Genomic DNA, 15,177 nt, shown 5'->3' with positions numbered 1-15,177 from the left:
TTGTAATTTTCCCTGGATATGTCTGTTTCTATAAGAAATAGGTTAACTATTTAAAAGAATGCACCTGCCTACAATTGTATCGCAAAGTATCAGAAAACAGGAAGTGGGGTCTTGCAGATTTGAAAAGTGTCCAACGATTAAAAACATTAAAACTAATTACTGTTGAGCTGCTGACAAAATATCTTTATTGTCTCTATTCTGTTGAGAGGTATTTGAGAAAATCTATATATTGAAAAGCTCATTGAATAGGTTAACAAGAAGCAGGTATCTGATCTCTGCCAAAAATTCTCATATTTAACAACTCATCACTATCAAGCGGCTAACCAAATATGAAGTCATTATGTTCAGCAGGGTGAGAAGAGAGTGACAAAAATATAACCAAATATGAAGTCATTATGTTCAGTAGTGTGAGAAGAGCGTTACAAATAATATATGTTCAACAATCAGACAATGGGATTGCAGGATAAAACCCCTCTTGGGTGTAAACTTGTAGTTTTACAAATAAATAACAAGAAATCTATAAATTAAGCATCTATTTTATTTTTTTGTCAGGATGGTTCAGTTTTCTGTTCAGGTGCTATACCAATCAACAAATTGTTTTTAGGTGTACATGTTAATGGATTGAGAGAACACAGTGTCACTTTGTAACCATGTTCTTTAGCTAAAGCTGCTCTGTCGGTGTCCACCAGGTTGGCACAATATTTACCTGTAATATAAATATACACAATATCAACACTACACAATATTTACCTGTAATATAAATATACACAATATCAACAATACACAATATTTACCTGTAATATAAATATACACAATATCAACAATACATAATATTTACCTGTAAAATAAATTGACAGCATATTAACTACCTGGTAAACACAAGATTATGGCTGAAAATCATTTCATAATGTGACTTTATCTTAATATCGTGAAAGCATTAACTGTAGCACCTATTTTTCAATCCGTTTAATACATATGTATACTGAATATTTATGTTGTACACAATATATTTGAATTATATGCATTTTTTTAGTACTTTCATTTTCTGCTTTCTCATTAAGTTAAGTTTTAGGTCAAGCATCATTTGAAAACAAGAATGTGTCCATAGTACATGGATGCCCCACTCACACTATCATTTTCTATGCTCAGTGGACTGTGAAATTGGGGTCAAAATTCTTCACTTGCCAATTAAAATTAGGAAGATCAAAAATATCAGGAACATGTGTACTAAGTTTCAAGTCGATTGGACATTTTAACTTCATCAAAAAATATATCGACCAAAAACTTTAACCTGTAGCGGGTCAGACATAGAGACAGACAGACGGATGAATGAATGCAGACCAAAAAAAATATATATTTTAATGACCAGTTCAAAGAAAATGTTAATAATTTGTAAGTGTTAATGCAATAACTGACAGCATACCTTGTTCCTCTAAAACCAATTTGAATTCTGTCTGATCTGCTGCATGTCCTAAAGTTAAAAAATCCTACAAAAATCAATATAAATTAGTGTTAAACAATATGATGAATCATTTATAAATATGGATTCTATATCATTCATCTAGTGCTTATTTTAGAGGATCTAGAGCTGTAAATGTAAAAACCAAGAAACCCAGTATCACTTAATTTACACTTTTCTCCATCCATGTAAATTGGAACCACCCAAACTTAATTCACATTAATGAACTTTAAAACGGATAATTAGTGATCATTTTATATACCAACTATATGGTATAGGCTATTTCTCATCGTTGGAAATCATACAATTACCTATAATTGAGTGCATTCACTTCATTTAAACTTAATTTATTTTCAATTAACATGACGAAAAAAAAATCATAAGTAGATGAAATTACATGTATCAACTCAAAAAATGACATGCGATGCATTTTTTTCTATACCAATAATATATTTTCAAAAGCTACTCAAACTGGGGAAATATTTTATTACCTTTGCAATAAATCAATTTTACCTTATATACTATCCCAGAATCCTTGTAATATTTGCTTGTTGGATAAGTCATTAAATGAGTGTTTTGTATGCCACCATAGCAACAAGGGCAGATAACAAATGATGCGTTGTTTTGTAAACACTGTTTCAACACCATATCAGTAGCCACTCCACAAGCATGTAAACACATTCCTATGTCAAACTTTCCTCTAAAATAATCCTGATTGCACTGGAAAAAAAGAAGACAAATTTGTATTATAAACCTGATTTTAAAACCAACAGCTTGTTTGACTTGTTGTTAATGGCTGTACTGAGCTGATTTGTTAAATGTGTGATTTTACTAAAACATCATTTTCATAAATGATGCTTTTTTCAAAAGTGAATGTATAATACATCTAACTTACAGATTGAATAGACATCTGTCTTTCCATTAAGACTGTATTTTGCCCTCAAGACATCACTTGGTTAATTTTGTTGTTGGCTTGTGGTCTAATATACTAAATATCTCTTTTTATTCATATTCATAATGTTCCTTTTGATGTTAGAACCCCAAAATGATTATATTTTTACATAAATTATTGAATATTTGTTATTATCATGACATCCTTGGGTTAACATTAAATTATATCACTGTAATGCTGTAAATAAGGTTCAACCAGAAATTTCTTGTTTCATACAAGTCTTCCTTTAAAAACTTTAAATAGCATTTTATGTTCTGGTCAATAATTTTACCTGGTAAATAACCACATTCTTCATGTTCAGTTTATTAATTCTTTGTTTGGCTCTTATCAGAGATTCTTCTTTATTTTCTATCAAGTATACCTGGAATAAAACTAAATATAAGTCTTCTTACTTTCTAGAACCAGCAGAAACCAGCATTTGCTGGTAGTATAAGATTACTGTGGATTCATTATTATTCGTTGGATACCAATTTTCGTGGATTTCGTGGGCACAGTCAAACCACGAAATTAAATATTCAACGAATGATAATTTTTCTATAGGTTTGTATGCAGACTTCAGCAAAACCACGAAATTAAATATCCACGAATATGCAAGTTTTTCTTAATCCACGAAAATTGGTACCCACGAAAATAAATGAATCCACAGTAAAACATATGCATACCAAATAGTTGGTGATCTTTCATCATACCCTTGTAATTTCATTTTTAATTTGGAACATGTATAATAATTTCATGTTTGTTGAATTACTAGCCTGTTCCATAAAACCACATTAAGAACCAAAGGAAAGACGCTTTGGACATATTATGTGTTAATTTATTTATGTTATAATAACCATCTGGAGCAGGCACTACTTTAATTTAGAATTTTTCCTTTCCTAATGCCATGCAGGTTAAACTAATAGGTTGTATTTCAAATCCTTTAGCTGTAAACATGTGCCCTATGGATTTGTTAGAATTTATATAGAATCTGCTTCAGTAATCACATAAAGTGGTCAAATAATACTTACTTTGCATTCAGGAAGGAAATGAGCAACTGCAATTCCAAGATGACCCTGTAAATTAAAGATCTCTTGGTAATGAAAAAGATACATACAGGAAATGTTTGACATAAAGTAAAATTGGAAGTTTCTTTTATTTTCTATGTTTTTAATGGACATTGTCTATATCATGGAATCAGGAATGTTTGCCCACAATATATGGTTGTTTCTGCACTTGATTAAAACAGTAAATCATACTATTTACATTTTTTTGTCATGTAAATGAAAAGACTAAACAATGGACTGACAGTTTTGAGTTTGTTTGTTGTGCTTTATTTTCTACATATATTTACAATTTCATGCTGGTTAGTCCAACATACAAAACTTCAAAGCAGAAAGAATTTCAAAAAGATATAGGAAGATGTGGTGTGGGTGCCAATGAGACAACTCTCCATCCAAATAACAATTTATAAAAGTAAACCATTATAGGTCAATGTACAGCTTTCAACAAGGAGCCTTGGCTCACACCGAACAACAAGCTATAAAGGGCCCCTTAATTACTAGTGTAAAATCATTCAAACGGGAAAACCAACGGTCTAATATCTGTTTAAACCATTAAAAACACCATACCCCACCACTGCAAAAATCTACAATCACATCTCTAGGTTTGGCAAGCTCTAATACAGCTGTCACTAAGTTTTCTAGCTGCTCACATTTTCTCAACAGTCGCTTCTTTGGAAGATCTAAGAAAATAAGAAATTAACAATATTAGGTATCCATTTGAATATACATGTATATATTTTCCCATAATTCTAAAAATATTTTGGCAATGAGTGTTCTAAAACTCAGAAGGGTTCAGTACAAATTAGTAGTAGTTTTTTTACACTCTAAAAAAAGTCATTAACTCAAGTTGATGCATTCATCTTTTTATTCAAGATATTTTGCATTAACACAATGTACTTTTAGCTTCTAATTGTAACGATGTATACCACAAAAGTTGATTTTAAATTTCTTTCAAGATAAATATTTTAAGGAAGATCAACCTTATTTTGGGCGTCATGCTCAAATCTTTCTGTGCATGCAGTACATGTATCAGCTCTTTTTGTATGCCTTACCTAATCCTGGATCAACTCCTTCTGGTACTTCTGACCATAATATAGCAGTATTATCTCCCCTTGGGTGTATTCCTGTTTCTATCTGGATTTCACCTTTCTAAAAAAGAGAAAAATAGACCTTTATCTACTTTTAGAATAAACATCATATCAGAAATTTTTAGTCTCAGAAGTTAATGTGTCTTTGCATTACACAAATTCCCAATAAGAATTAGAAAGGAAGTTAAATACATTCGCTTTTTTTCTAGTTTAAGATTGAACTATTTTAAAAACTGACTTTTATTGAGAATGGATTCTGAAATATTCAGGATGAGAAATAACTGCTGAATCTGTTTGTAGATACGAATATATCCACTGTTTTTTTGTCTAGTCGTTAAAAATTAAATTGTTACAACTTTTCCTTTCATTTGGTTTCATAATGAAATATGAAAAATAATGGTAAAAAAAAATCACCAACCACAACTTTATCTAAGGCACTCCATACATCTGGTTTAATAGGCCTGTACTTTCCTCTACTCATACGACTGAAATAGGAAAAAAATTTTTAATATAATTATGTATGATAACAGGTCAATTCTGAAAAAGGACATCTATTTTGCACTCTTATTTATAGCAACAAATGCTAATCTGCAGTTGGTAATATAAACAACTGTCAACTTTTCCAAACATTGAAATGACATATCAGTAATTAGGAAAAGTTTTAGCGTAAAGATTTATTGACTCGTTGTAGTTAAATCACTAACATTTATTTGTTATGCGAGTTTAAAATTTTGATTTTTTTTTCTTGAATTGTCTCCTTTAAAATTAGGACCAAAAAAATAGTTCAGAAATAATTCTGTCAAGCCATGCCTATGCCCATTTTAACATGGGTAAGCATTATATTTGTCATTATCTTAATACCAAGCATACGAAGGTTTCAAATTGACAAATATAATGCCATTCTATGTTAAAATGAGCATAGAGCATGGCATAGTAGAATTATTTCTATTCTTATAATGAAAATTTTGAGCTTTTTTATTTTAAAGAGGACCTATTGTATATATTTGAAAGGCAGTCATTAGTATCCAACCTTAGTTCCATTTCATCTTCATTTATCTTCTCAAATAAGCCTTCTTCCACAGTAAACTCTATTGGACTAGTCATATTTCTGTTCTTTGCAAGCTTGCCCAGTTTGTATCCACACTGAATTGCTGTCTGATGAACCCTGGGAAGGCTGGTCATGTGATCAAACCATGTGATAATATGTTTTAAATGATGCTGAACTGATGCAATTTTAAAATCGAAACTTTCCTAGAAAAATAAAAGTTGGCCCATATTAATTAATTTATTTCCAAAGTTTATAACTACATGTAGAAGATTCATTATAAAGTATTAACTGAAATTTATAGTGTGACACTAATTTGGGTTGGTTTTTTTTTGCATATAAATAAAGGAAGAAACTGATCATCTGCTGTTAATATCTTTAAAAAAAAAAAACACCAGAAATCACCTCTTGTTTCAAGCAATTTTTTTCTTTCAGTATTAAGGGTTTAAAACTTTTTATTTTGTGGAGTATTGTTTTTCTTATAATTAATTTTCTTGTGTCCAACATTGTCTAAGGTATTTTTGTTCATTATTATGCTTTTTTATGGATCTTTTAGTAAATTCTAACAGTTCTTACAAAATATATTGTACTTACAAATAAATGATAGATATTTGTATAAAGTATAAGGTCAGCCATTGTAATAGTAGTCCCTTCAGAGTATAAATGAGAAAATTCAAGATTATCAATAGTCATCTTCTTCAACAAATTTTTCAAATTATTAACACTGCTATTGTCCTGAACAATTTCTCCATCACTGCCACCATTTATCACAGAATTGCTTTTCTTTTCCTTTCTATATTTTATATTTCTGTTATTTGTTTTCGAACGAACTGTTTCGTACTCAGCGTTTACATTAACATAAAACTTTGTCACACCATGTGGATTATGAATTTCCCTATTGTACTGAAACTCTGTCACATCTTCTTCAGTTTTCAGATTATCAGCCTCTTTCTGGATCTGTTTTAGAAAAGGTCTTTTCGTTTTATCATCATTGTGTATTTTTGGTGGTTTTAAGAAATGCCATTCTAATTTCATTAAGTCTTCTGGTAGAGAAAATACCTTTGATTCCTCATTCCTGTAAAACATATTAACCAATAATTACTGCTAGTTCTAAATGTTATCATCAGATCAGTGGTCAGTGCTTTGGTACTGGCATGATTTATTTCAATTTTTTTTTAATTCTCGTTTTTAAATTCAGAAGTTATTGAGAATCAGTTGCTCCAACTGATTTAGCTTTCTTTTTTTGGCCCCTTTTTGTCTTGTAGGTCATCAAGTTTTCAAATATTTATCATCCTTGGCGTTCGTTTTTTTGTTTTTTGGTTTGAGCATTTCAATCAACATTTATCCAGAAAAGCATTTCAGGCACGTAAAATTTATAGTGTTATTTTTATTTCAAAATGTCACAGTAACATAAAAAACATAGGCAAATTGGAATCAATTTCATTAATTTTTAGTATGGTCTTTCTGTGTGAAATTAAACATTTTTTCTTGAAAAATTAATTGTTTCAAATTTGGTCATTTATCATGTCTATAATCATAAATGTTTCTTTTCCGACAAGAATCTGAAAGCTTGCTCAAGTCACCTAAATTTTAACAAGAATGTGTCCATAGTACACTGATGCTCCACTCTCACTAATATTTTCTATGCTTGCTCTGTACTGTGAAATTTGGGTCAAAAATCAAATTTGGCTTCAACTTCATCAAAAACTACCTTGACCAAAAGCTCTGACTAGAAGTGGGACAGACAGGCAAACCACAAAATGCCCCCCTTCTATCATAGGTGTGTCATAAAACTGCCTTTTCTGTCCTGTAATCCTAGCTAGAACACTGATGTCTAATAATTACCTTATTTTATTAACCAGCTGGGTAACTGTATCTGGTAATTCTACCTCACATAACTTTGTCCAACCAGAAACCTTAATATAAACAATACATACTCATTATAAAATTTTGTAAAAATTGGAAATTCGTTAACCCTTTCCTCCGTGGATTTTTTTTCTCTAATACTTGATTCGAATAGGAATTTTTCTATAAAAAAAAATCATCAGGTTTAAAGTATTAATGCAGTGTGAAAACGAATATTTCATCAATGAAATTCAAGTCAGATATTCTTATGAATGTCCTTTTCATATTGGATACACATTGTGGAACTATTATAATGTAAATTATACCTCAAGATAGTGAACTGTTTGATATACTTTGTGATGATTGATTGTTGTTTGCTTAATGTCCAGTGACAAATATCAACTATCATGTTTTTATGATTATTTCAATAAATCTGGCATAACTATTTGAAATTTTAGCTAGAAATAGGGGGGGGGGGGCTGGTATTGCATCCTTATTGGAAATACTCCTTAAGCTATTGTATAATCAATACATTAATATGCAGTCTTCAGGATAAAATTTTAAATCTACAAAGGAGTAGGTCCGGTAAAGGCCGATTTTGGCCTCAAATTTCAGGTTCATCTGACGAAAGATTTTGGACACTTTTTAAACACTTAAGTGTCTACTTCATTTGATTCGATTAGTGTATGTGAACGATTTTAACGGATTTAGTCATTAAAAACTCTCTAATTCAAGCTAACATATGAAAAATCTATCAAATATGTCAAAAATGTTACTTTTCAGATGGTTTTTGTCAAAATTGAAAGTGGCCACATCCGTGTTTATCCTTAACCTTTTTATATGTTATGTATTATAATCAAATACAACTTACATTTCAATATAAAGAATGAACACAAATGCGGCCACTTTCATTTTAGACGGAAACCGTCTAATATTTAACTAAAATGTTAAAATTGTGAAGATTTCAGTAATTTAGCATGACTTCACAATGCTAGTACCAGATATATGTGCATTGTATTGTCAAAAACAGCTCATATTTATGTAGCAGAAGCATTCTACTTTTCAATTTATAAATAACTAAAAGTTTACATTAATGATTTTAACAATTTTGTAAATTTGCCATATTTACTGGACCTACTCCTTTTAGTTGACCTGAAATTATGATTTTTACAGGTTATACACAATGTAGTTGGTTTTTTTTAAATTGTATAACATCTCACAGCAGTCATAATACTATTGTCACCTTTATTTATTCACCCCTTATGTTATTGATTTTATATTTACATTGTATCATAGATCAAATTTATTCCTTCAGAGTATGTTCACAATGGGTTAATATGTCTTTTGATTGAGTTAAGCCATTTACAAATGTACATTGGTATTTCATAGTGTGTCTTTTTATGTAGTGGTGTTACACTATTGTTTCAGATAAGGGTTAAGATTGGTACATGTACCTATTAAACGTTTAAACCCGCTGCATTTGTTTGCACCTGTCTTAAGTTAGAAATCTGATGTTCAGTGGTTGTTGTTTGTAGATGTGGTGTTTCTCATTTCTCTTTTTTATATAGATAAGACCCTTTGATCTCCCATTTGATTGGTTTTACACTAGTCATTTTGGGCCCTTTTATAGATTGCTGTTAGGTATTAGCCAAGGCTCCATGTTGAAGACCATACTTTGGCCTATAATTGTTTATTTTTACAAATTGTGACTTAGATGGAGAGTTGTCTCATTGTCACTCATACCACATCTTCATTATATCTACATAATATAGTGTAACAAGGATTGAAACTCACCTCAGCACAAGCTTTCAAACTGCCTCCTCTGAAACCCTGTAAAATATATTAAAACAAACTGTTACTTATAACATACAAAAAAATAGTAGTCAACCATTTATTGTTTACAGTGCTAAAATTACTAATAGCTTCAAACATTTATTCAGTTTCTATATTCATTTGGAGTTTAGTATGGCGTTCACTATCATTGAACTAGTATATATATTTGTTTAGGGGCCAGCTGAAGGATGCCTCCAGGTGTGGGAATTTCTTCTACATTGATGACCTGTTGCTGACCTTCTGCTGTTGTCTGTTCTATTGTCGGGTTGTTGTCTCTTTGGCACATTCCCCATTTCCATTCTTAATTTTATTTTAATGGCTGTTATCTTTTTGGATCTATTTGACCCCACATGTGGATCTATTTGACCACACACGTGGATCTATTTGACCACACACGTGGATCTATTTGACCACACACGTGGATCTATTTGACCACACACTTGGATCTATTTGACCACACACGTGGACCTTTCAAGACATTTATGATTAAGGTTTAAAAGCTTCATAAACATTATGTTGGTTAATGCAAGCAGAAAATGTTTTATTAAGGACCAACTTCCAAATTTGCGTCCATAAATAATTTAAAGATAAAGATTTTCACCACTGAAATTCACAATTTGCCATTTCAAAATCTAAAGGGTTAGAGGTAAGGTTGTTGCTTATATAGTGGCTGTGATATAGTAAATATGATGTGGTCAACATTGCATTAAACACTCATCAACCAATTATTGCTCGTGCACTAAGTTGAAGGTAACTTCAAATCTTTGGCCAAATACATGTACATGTATCTATTATTTAGGACACTGTTTATCAATCAAAATGTTTTGACGTATGCAATTGACATAATTAACCAAAATATTTTAGTTTCAGAAACAGAGAATTACATCACTGAATAAATGTTTCATAACTTTTGGAATCATAAGTATTTTTTATATCGTGATAATAATTATTAAAATAAAGTAAAAGCATCAACTTTTGTTTCTACATGTAAAGCAAGAGGAAACCTATCAAAATAGGAAACTAATATATTTAATTGTCTCAAATAATAAATAGATATCTATTTTTCAATCAATAAAATCAGAGAAAATCTAATATATAAATTGCATTCAATAAGTTACAATGTAAAAAAAAAAAAAAAAGTTAAAGTACTACATTATCTGGAAGTATTATCAAGAAAGTATGCATATTTACATTGTTTACATCTAATGATAAAATCATTAAAATCAGATCCTTGAAAAAGACTTATCGTGAAATATAATCACTTTTGAAAGCTTATCTAAAGTGGATTTACTTATATGAATCACCTTTTTTCTAATTAAATTACAATGTAACTATGTAACAATGACAGGAAATACTTATCAATTCATACCATGTGTCGAAAAATTAGCTCTCAGTCGAAAACTTACAGAATTATAATTGGCTTATTCTACTTGAAATGTTAAAGTATTATATGTAATAAAGAATAATTTCATAGCTCAGCTTTAATAATATTCATATTCTAAAGAATAACAATCAACTATAAGGTAAAATTATAAATTGCCTTTTTGCAAAATGTTAAATCAATTGTGAACTGTTCTAACTAACTGATTGAATAGAATAATATCCTTACTCGAATTAAAAAAAAAAAACTAACATTACAAAATTGTGAAGAGATTTCTTGCTTGGCCTTCAGGTACAAGTCCAAAAATGATCAAAACATATAAATTGACTATTATCATAACTCAAAATTTACCAACTGAAATAAAGAATTTATTATAATGAGATAAAAATAAGAAAAATTTCAAACATTTACAAATGGCTAAAATTTCTGAGTACATAAAAAAATCTCAAGTTTTAATCAAAATATAATTATTATAATTTCTAATTTCTATCTAATTTTCATTGTCAAAAAGAGAGTTTAGCTATGAATATGTGATGATAAAGAACCCATACCAAAAGATCGTCTAGATGCTCTTGCGGTCTATCAATATGTGCCTGTGACACAATGTATCTTATGGTTCCACATAACCCTGATCTGACCCAAATATCATCTGTCTGTCGTATAACTGGAAGCAAACAGTCTTGTTCATCATCAGTGTCAAACACATGTTCTGTTTTATCTAAAGTATCACGACTGATTTTAAAACAATAAGCCTCGTCTAAATTTTTCCTTGTAAATTTTAAACTGAATGATTCAGGGCTGCAGTATTGAACAACAAACAGAAGGGCTGCAGATGACAATGGGACTAAAATTGTTTCATCATCAATTGCTTTTCCTTCGAGATATATTATGTTAGAAGCCATATTCTATCTAGCACATTGTCACCTTCAGTCAAAATCTGCAATATAAAAGAGAACTTATTATGTTAAATGAAGTCAATTCATTATATTAATTATTATATTCTCAACACATTTCTAACATTTGTAATAATAATGAAAACTTAAAAAAAAATCCAAATTTTTATGGCTCTTGACCCAAGAAATCTTAACCCTTATGAAAAAAATTTGTAAGGGTTCCGCGGAACCCAGTGTCTCCCCTTCTTTTGGTGTTTATCACAGGCTCAACAAAAATAAGGAGGGAAAATCTAAATATTCCTCTAGATACTATCTTTTGATTGTAAGAAGCTTCTGTCCAAGTTTGGTAAAAATCCAGAATAGTTTATGAATCTAATAAATGTTTAAAAAACTTTTAACTGCTGACTGTATGTAATGTTAACTGGAGGAAAAACTAAGTCCGTTTATAAGTAAAATACGGAAAAACAGGAACAAAATTTCATCAAAATTTCAATATATATATATACTAGCTTTTGATCATAAACAAGGTTCTGTTGAAGTTTGGTAGAAATCCAGGATAGTTAAAAAAATTTTGTTTACAAAATTTACTTCTGGATACTATCTTATGATCATAAACAACATGAACAAGCTTCTGTCCACGTTTGGTAGAAATCCAGGATAGTTAAAAAAGTTCTTAAATTTCATAAACTTTAACCACAGATTGAATATTTGTGGACAACGCCAACAAGTACAACAATGACAATGGAATGTAGGATTGCTATGTCTCGCTTTTTCAACAAAACTTTAGGGCTTGACAAAAATGGGCTGTTACAAATGACTATGTATATATGTATTGGAGACTGTTTCAAATAAAGGAGATCAGGTATAAATAATTTTATTGACACTAAATCTAGTAGATAATTTGAGAATGAATGCATATAATGTATCTGTAATCTTTAATTCACAATTATTGTTGTTGGATCTGATTCTGACCAATGCTAATAATAATATATACTAAATGGACATTTACATGTACAATGATTGTACATTGATTGTGATGATTATTGTTGTAATTACCAATGATGTCAATCAGTTGCAACTGATTTTATGCCCTTCATTGGCCCTGTAATTTGACACTCCATAGCCAACATGACTTACTTGACTTAAAGTCATATGAAAAGAGTGAGTGGTGAAAAATAATGTTTATCCAATTCTTGAACCAATGCATGTATATATCATCGACTTAGCCATCTGTGCACGACTTTATCATTTTTTACGCAAATATATGGTATAATCGTCAATTTTTTTTCTCTCGGTCTGTTGTGATTTAACAAATATGGCTGCTCATTAAATGCCGTGTTTTGAAGTCGAATTTTACCGATTGTCACCTTATAGTAAACAAATAACAAAAAACATGGGTACTGAGCACATGTTTAACATGTACAATCAGATAATTGTTTATTTAAATGACAGATCCATGCGTATTGCGATCACCGGATTTTTACGAGGAGGGTTACGCTCAGGTCACTATGCATAAGGAAAATATTTCGGTGAATTGCTTCCTGGAAGCAAGCAAATAAAAATAAGTAAACTTCTTCTAAATGTGGACAAATTAAAGAATTTTCCTCTGACAGAAAAAAGTATATGTACATAAGTTGTATAATGAATACTATTCATTTAGTTATAAAAAACATATGCATCATTTTTTTTTAATTTGAGGTTTCATATGACTTTAATCCACTTCATCCCAATTTTACTCAGCTCGGTTGTTAGTCCCCTGCGCCAGCTGTTTTTTGGCCTTCCCCTTTCTCAATGTCCTTGGGGGTTCCATTCTAGGGCTTGCTTGGTAATGTGTGCGTCTTTTTTTTCTTAGGGTATGCCCGTTCCACTTCCACTTTCTTGCTCTTATTGTCTGGGTTGTTGGCTGTTGTTTGGTTCTTCTCCATAACTCATTGTTGGATATTTTGTTTGGCCATCTGATGTTGAGGATGTTTCTCAAACATTTATTGACAAAAGTCTGGATAGATTTGATGGATGCAGCTGTTTCTCTCCAGGTTTCTGATCCGTATAAGAGTACAGATTTGACATTGGTGGTAAATATCCTTAACTTTGTGCTAGTTCTTAAAGCATTACTCCTCCAAACAGGTTTCAGCATGGAAAATACCTGTTGTGCTTTCTTTTTTCTTGCCGATATGTCTTCGTCTGTGCCTCCTGATGTACTGACAATACTTCCAAGATAGGTGAATTGTTGTACATCTTCAACAGTAGAGTCGTCGATCTTAAGACAATCTTGCTGGTTTGTATTTAGCCTCATTGATTTAGTTTTCTGTGCATTGATGTATATAGGCCTGTTTGTTTTGCTACTGTTTCAAGACTATTTGTCTGATGTTGTGCATCTTGAAAGCGATGGGATAGTGCACAAATGTCATCGGCAAATTCAAGATCTTCAAGACGTGTTGTGAGGGTCCATCCGATGCCTTTTGGATCTTTGTAGGCTGATTTACCGACCCAGTCAACTACTATTAGGAAAAGGAGAGGAGAGAGAAGACAACCTTATATATATATTTTCTGCCATGGGTCAGGAACAGGTGTTGACTATTTTGATGTTATTTCTTCACAACGGCTGCTTTTAGGGTCAGTTTGGTCAGCTTGGCAGCCTGTTAACCTCGATGATGGAGTACTGGTAGATGAGTCTTGCACGTGGTATTAAAGATGACAGGAAGCATTATCAGGACCAAAGCCATGAGGCAGTGAAATGAAGGTCAATCATCTAATACCTAGAATACAGCCGTCGGACGTCAATCGGCATAACACTCCCCCATCTACAATGAGATTTGGTTTGCATGTTAAAGCAGGAATAAACTCCAACAACAACGTTAACTGTACAGCCTTGGATTGGTTTCTGTCATCTAAAGTAGTAAGTCGTTGATCATCTAAAAGTAAACCCTCATTGAAGATAGCGGATAAAGGATAGCGTGTATAAAAGCCTTAATAGGATTCTACACGTACCACTACAGATACAGATAAAGGAGAGCTGGCCCAGCACGTCCGTTCGGCTGTTATTGACCGGATTGAATGGTATGGATGATGGATGAATGATTGAATTCCAAGGCAGCATGCACAGCATAACTTTATACTAATTTATAGCCTTTCATTTTCAAGATCTATAATTAGATGTCATAATGGATTTGTTATTACGTCCGTTGTAAGTTATTAAAATATGATATAGGGATACCATGATGCGAAGATCTTTTGGTTCAAAGTTTTATTATACTTCATGAATACCTTATTTTGTCCGACCCAAATCCATGTGCAAATCTTTGTTTATCTTTTAAAAAGGGGAATCCCAGACAGGGGAGGTAAGAACAAAACACGGGAAACAACTGTGAACTTACTACAAACAGAAACAGGTAAATTTGGCAGTGTGAATATTTATAAACTAACTTTTATTTTCTACAATTGGCGTTGTGTTTTTCTGACCTACTACAGTGCTATGGGTGCATTTCATCGGCACTGGATTGAATTTATTAGAAGCCGTCAACCTGTCGCCAGTGCCCCCTAGTCACAAATCTTATTTAGAAACTATCCGCCTGAAAATGAGTTCGGCAGTCAAAGTATCTTTCCCGGTAAAAATTTTGAAACAAAGTCAAGTTTGGTATACT

At 31.4% G+C, this 15,177-nt stretch overlaps 1 protein-coding gene across 3 annotated transcripts; it reads right to left on the bottom strand.

The window, feature by feature from the left end:
- Positions 1-520: 520 nt before the first annotated feature.
- On the bottom strand, positions 521-15,140 carry LOC143042103 (glutathione S-transferase C-terminal domain-containing protein-like). 3 transcript variants are annotated; one of them, XM_076214352.1, is made up of 14 exons: positions 14,996-15,140; positions 11,195-11,580; positions 9,224-9,259; positions 7,430-7,500; positions 6,179-6,659; positions 5,570-5,790; positions 4,958-5,024; positions 4,504-4,600; positions 4,019-4,131; positions 3,419-3,463; positions 2,683-2,772; positions 1,973-2,179; positions 1,424-1,487; positions 521-706 (listed from the first exon to the last, which is right to left on the bottom strand). In XM_076214352.1, exons 2-14 carry the CDS (start codon positions 11,543-11,545, stop codon positions 549-551), a joined length of 2,001 nt encoding a protein of 666 aa, XP_076070467.1. In that variant the 5' UTR covers positions 11,546-11,580; positions 14,996-15,140; the 3' UTR covers positions 521-548. The 3 variants fall into 3 exon arrangements, with proteins under 3 accessions (XP_076070467.1, XP_076070465.1, XP_076070466.1); XM_076214350.1 differs by having other exon boundaries at positions 14,960-15,139; XM_076214351.1 differs by lacking the exon at positions 14,996-15,140 and adding an exon at positions 14,801-14,894.
- Positions 15,141-15,177: the final 37 nt, after the last annotated feature.

The sequence above is a fragment of the Mytilus galloprovincialis genome, chromosome 8, assembly GCF_965363235.1.
Source record: "Mytilus galloprovincialis chromosome 8, xbMytGall1.hap1.1, whole genome shotgun sequence".
Classification (NCBI taxonomy): domain Eukaryota; kingdom Metazoa; phylum Mollusca; class Bivalvia; order Mytilida; family Mytilidae; genus Mytilus; species Mytilus galloprovincialis.
The sequence above is the reverse complement of the archived record's forward strand: the minus strand, read 5'-3'. Positions and strand labels throughout refer to the sequence as shown.

What these genes read in the sequence shown, in the direction of transcription:
- LOC143042103 (XM_076214352.1), bottom strand. Translation starts at nt 11,545, where the DNA reads ATGGCTTCTAACATAATATATCTCGAAGGAAAAGCAATTGATGATGAA. An exon ending in AGCATCTAGACGATCTTTTG is followed by an intron (nt 9,260 to 11,194) that starts GTATGGGTTCTT and finishes TATATTTTACAG; the next exon opens with GGTTTCAGAGGAGGCAGTTT. An exon ending in GTGCCTTAGATAAAGTTGTG is followed by an intron (nt 4,601 to 4,957) that starts GTTGGTGATTTT and finishes TCTCTTTTTTAG; the next exon opens with AAAGGTGAAATCCAGATAGA.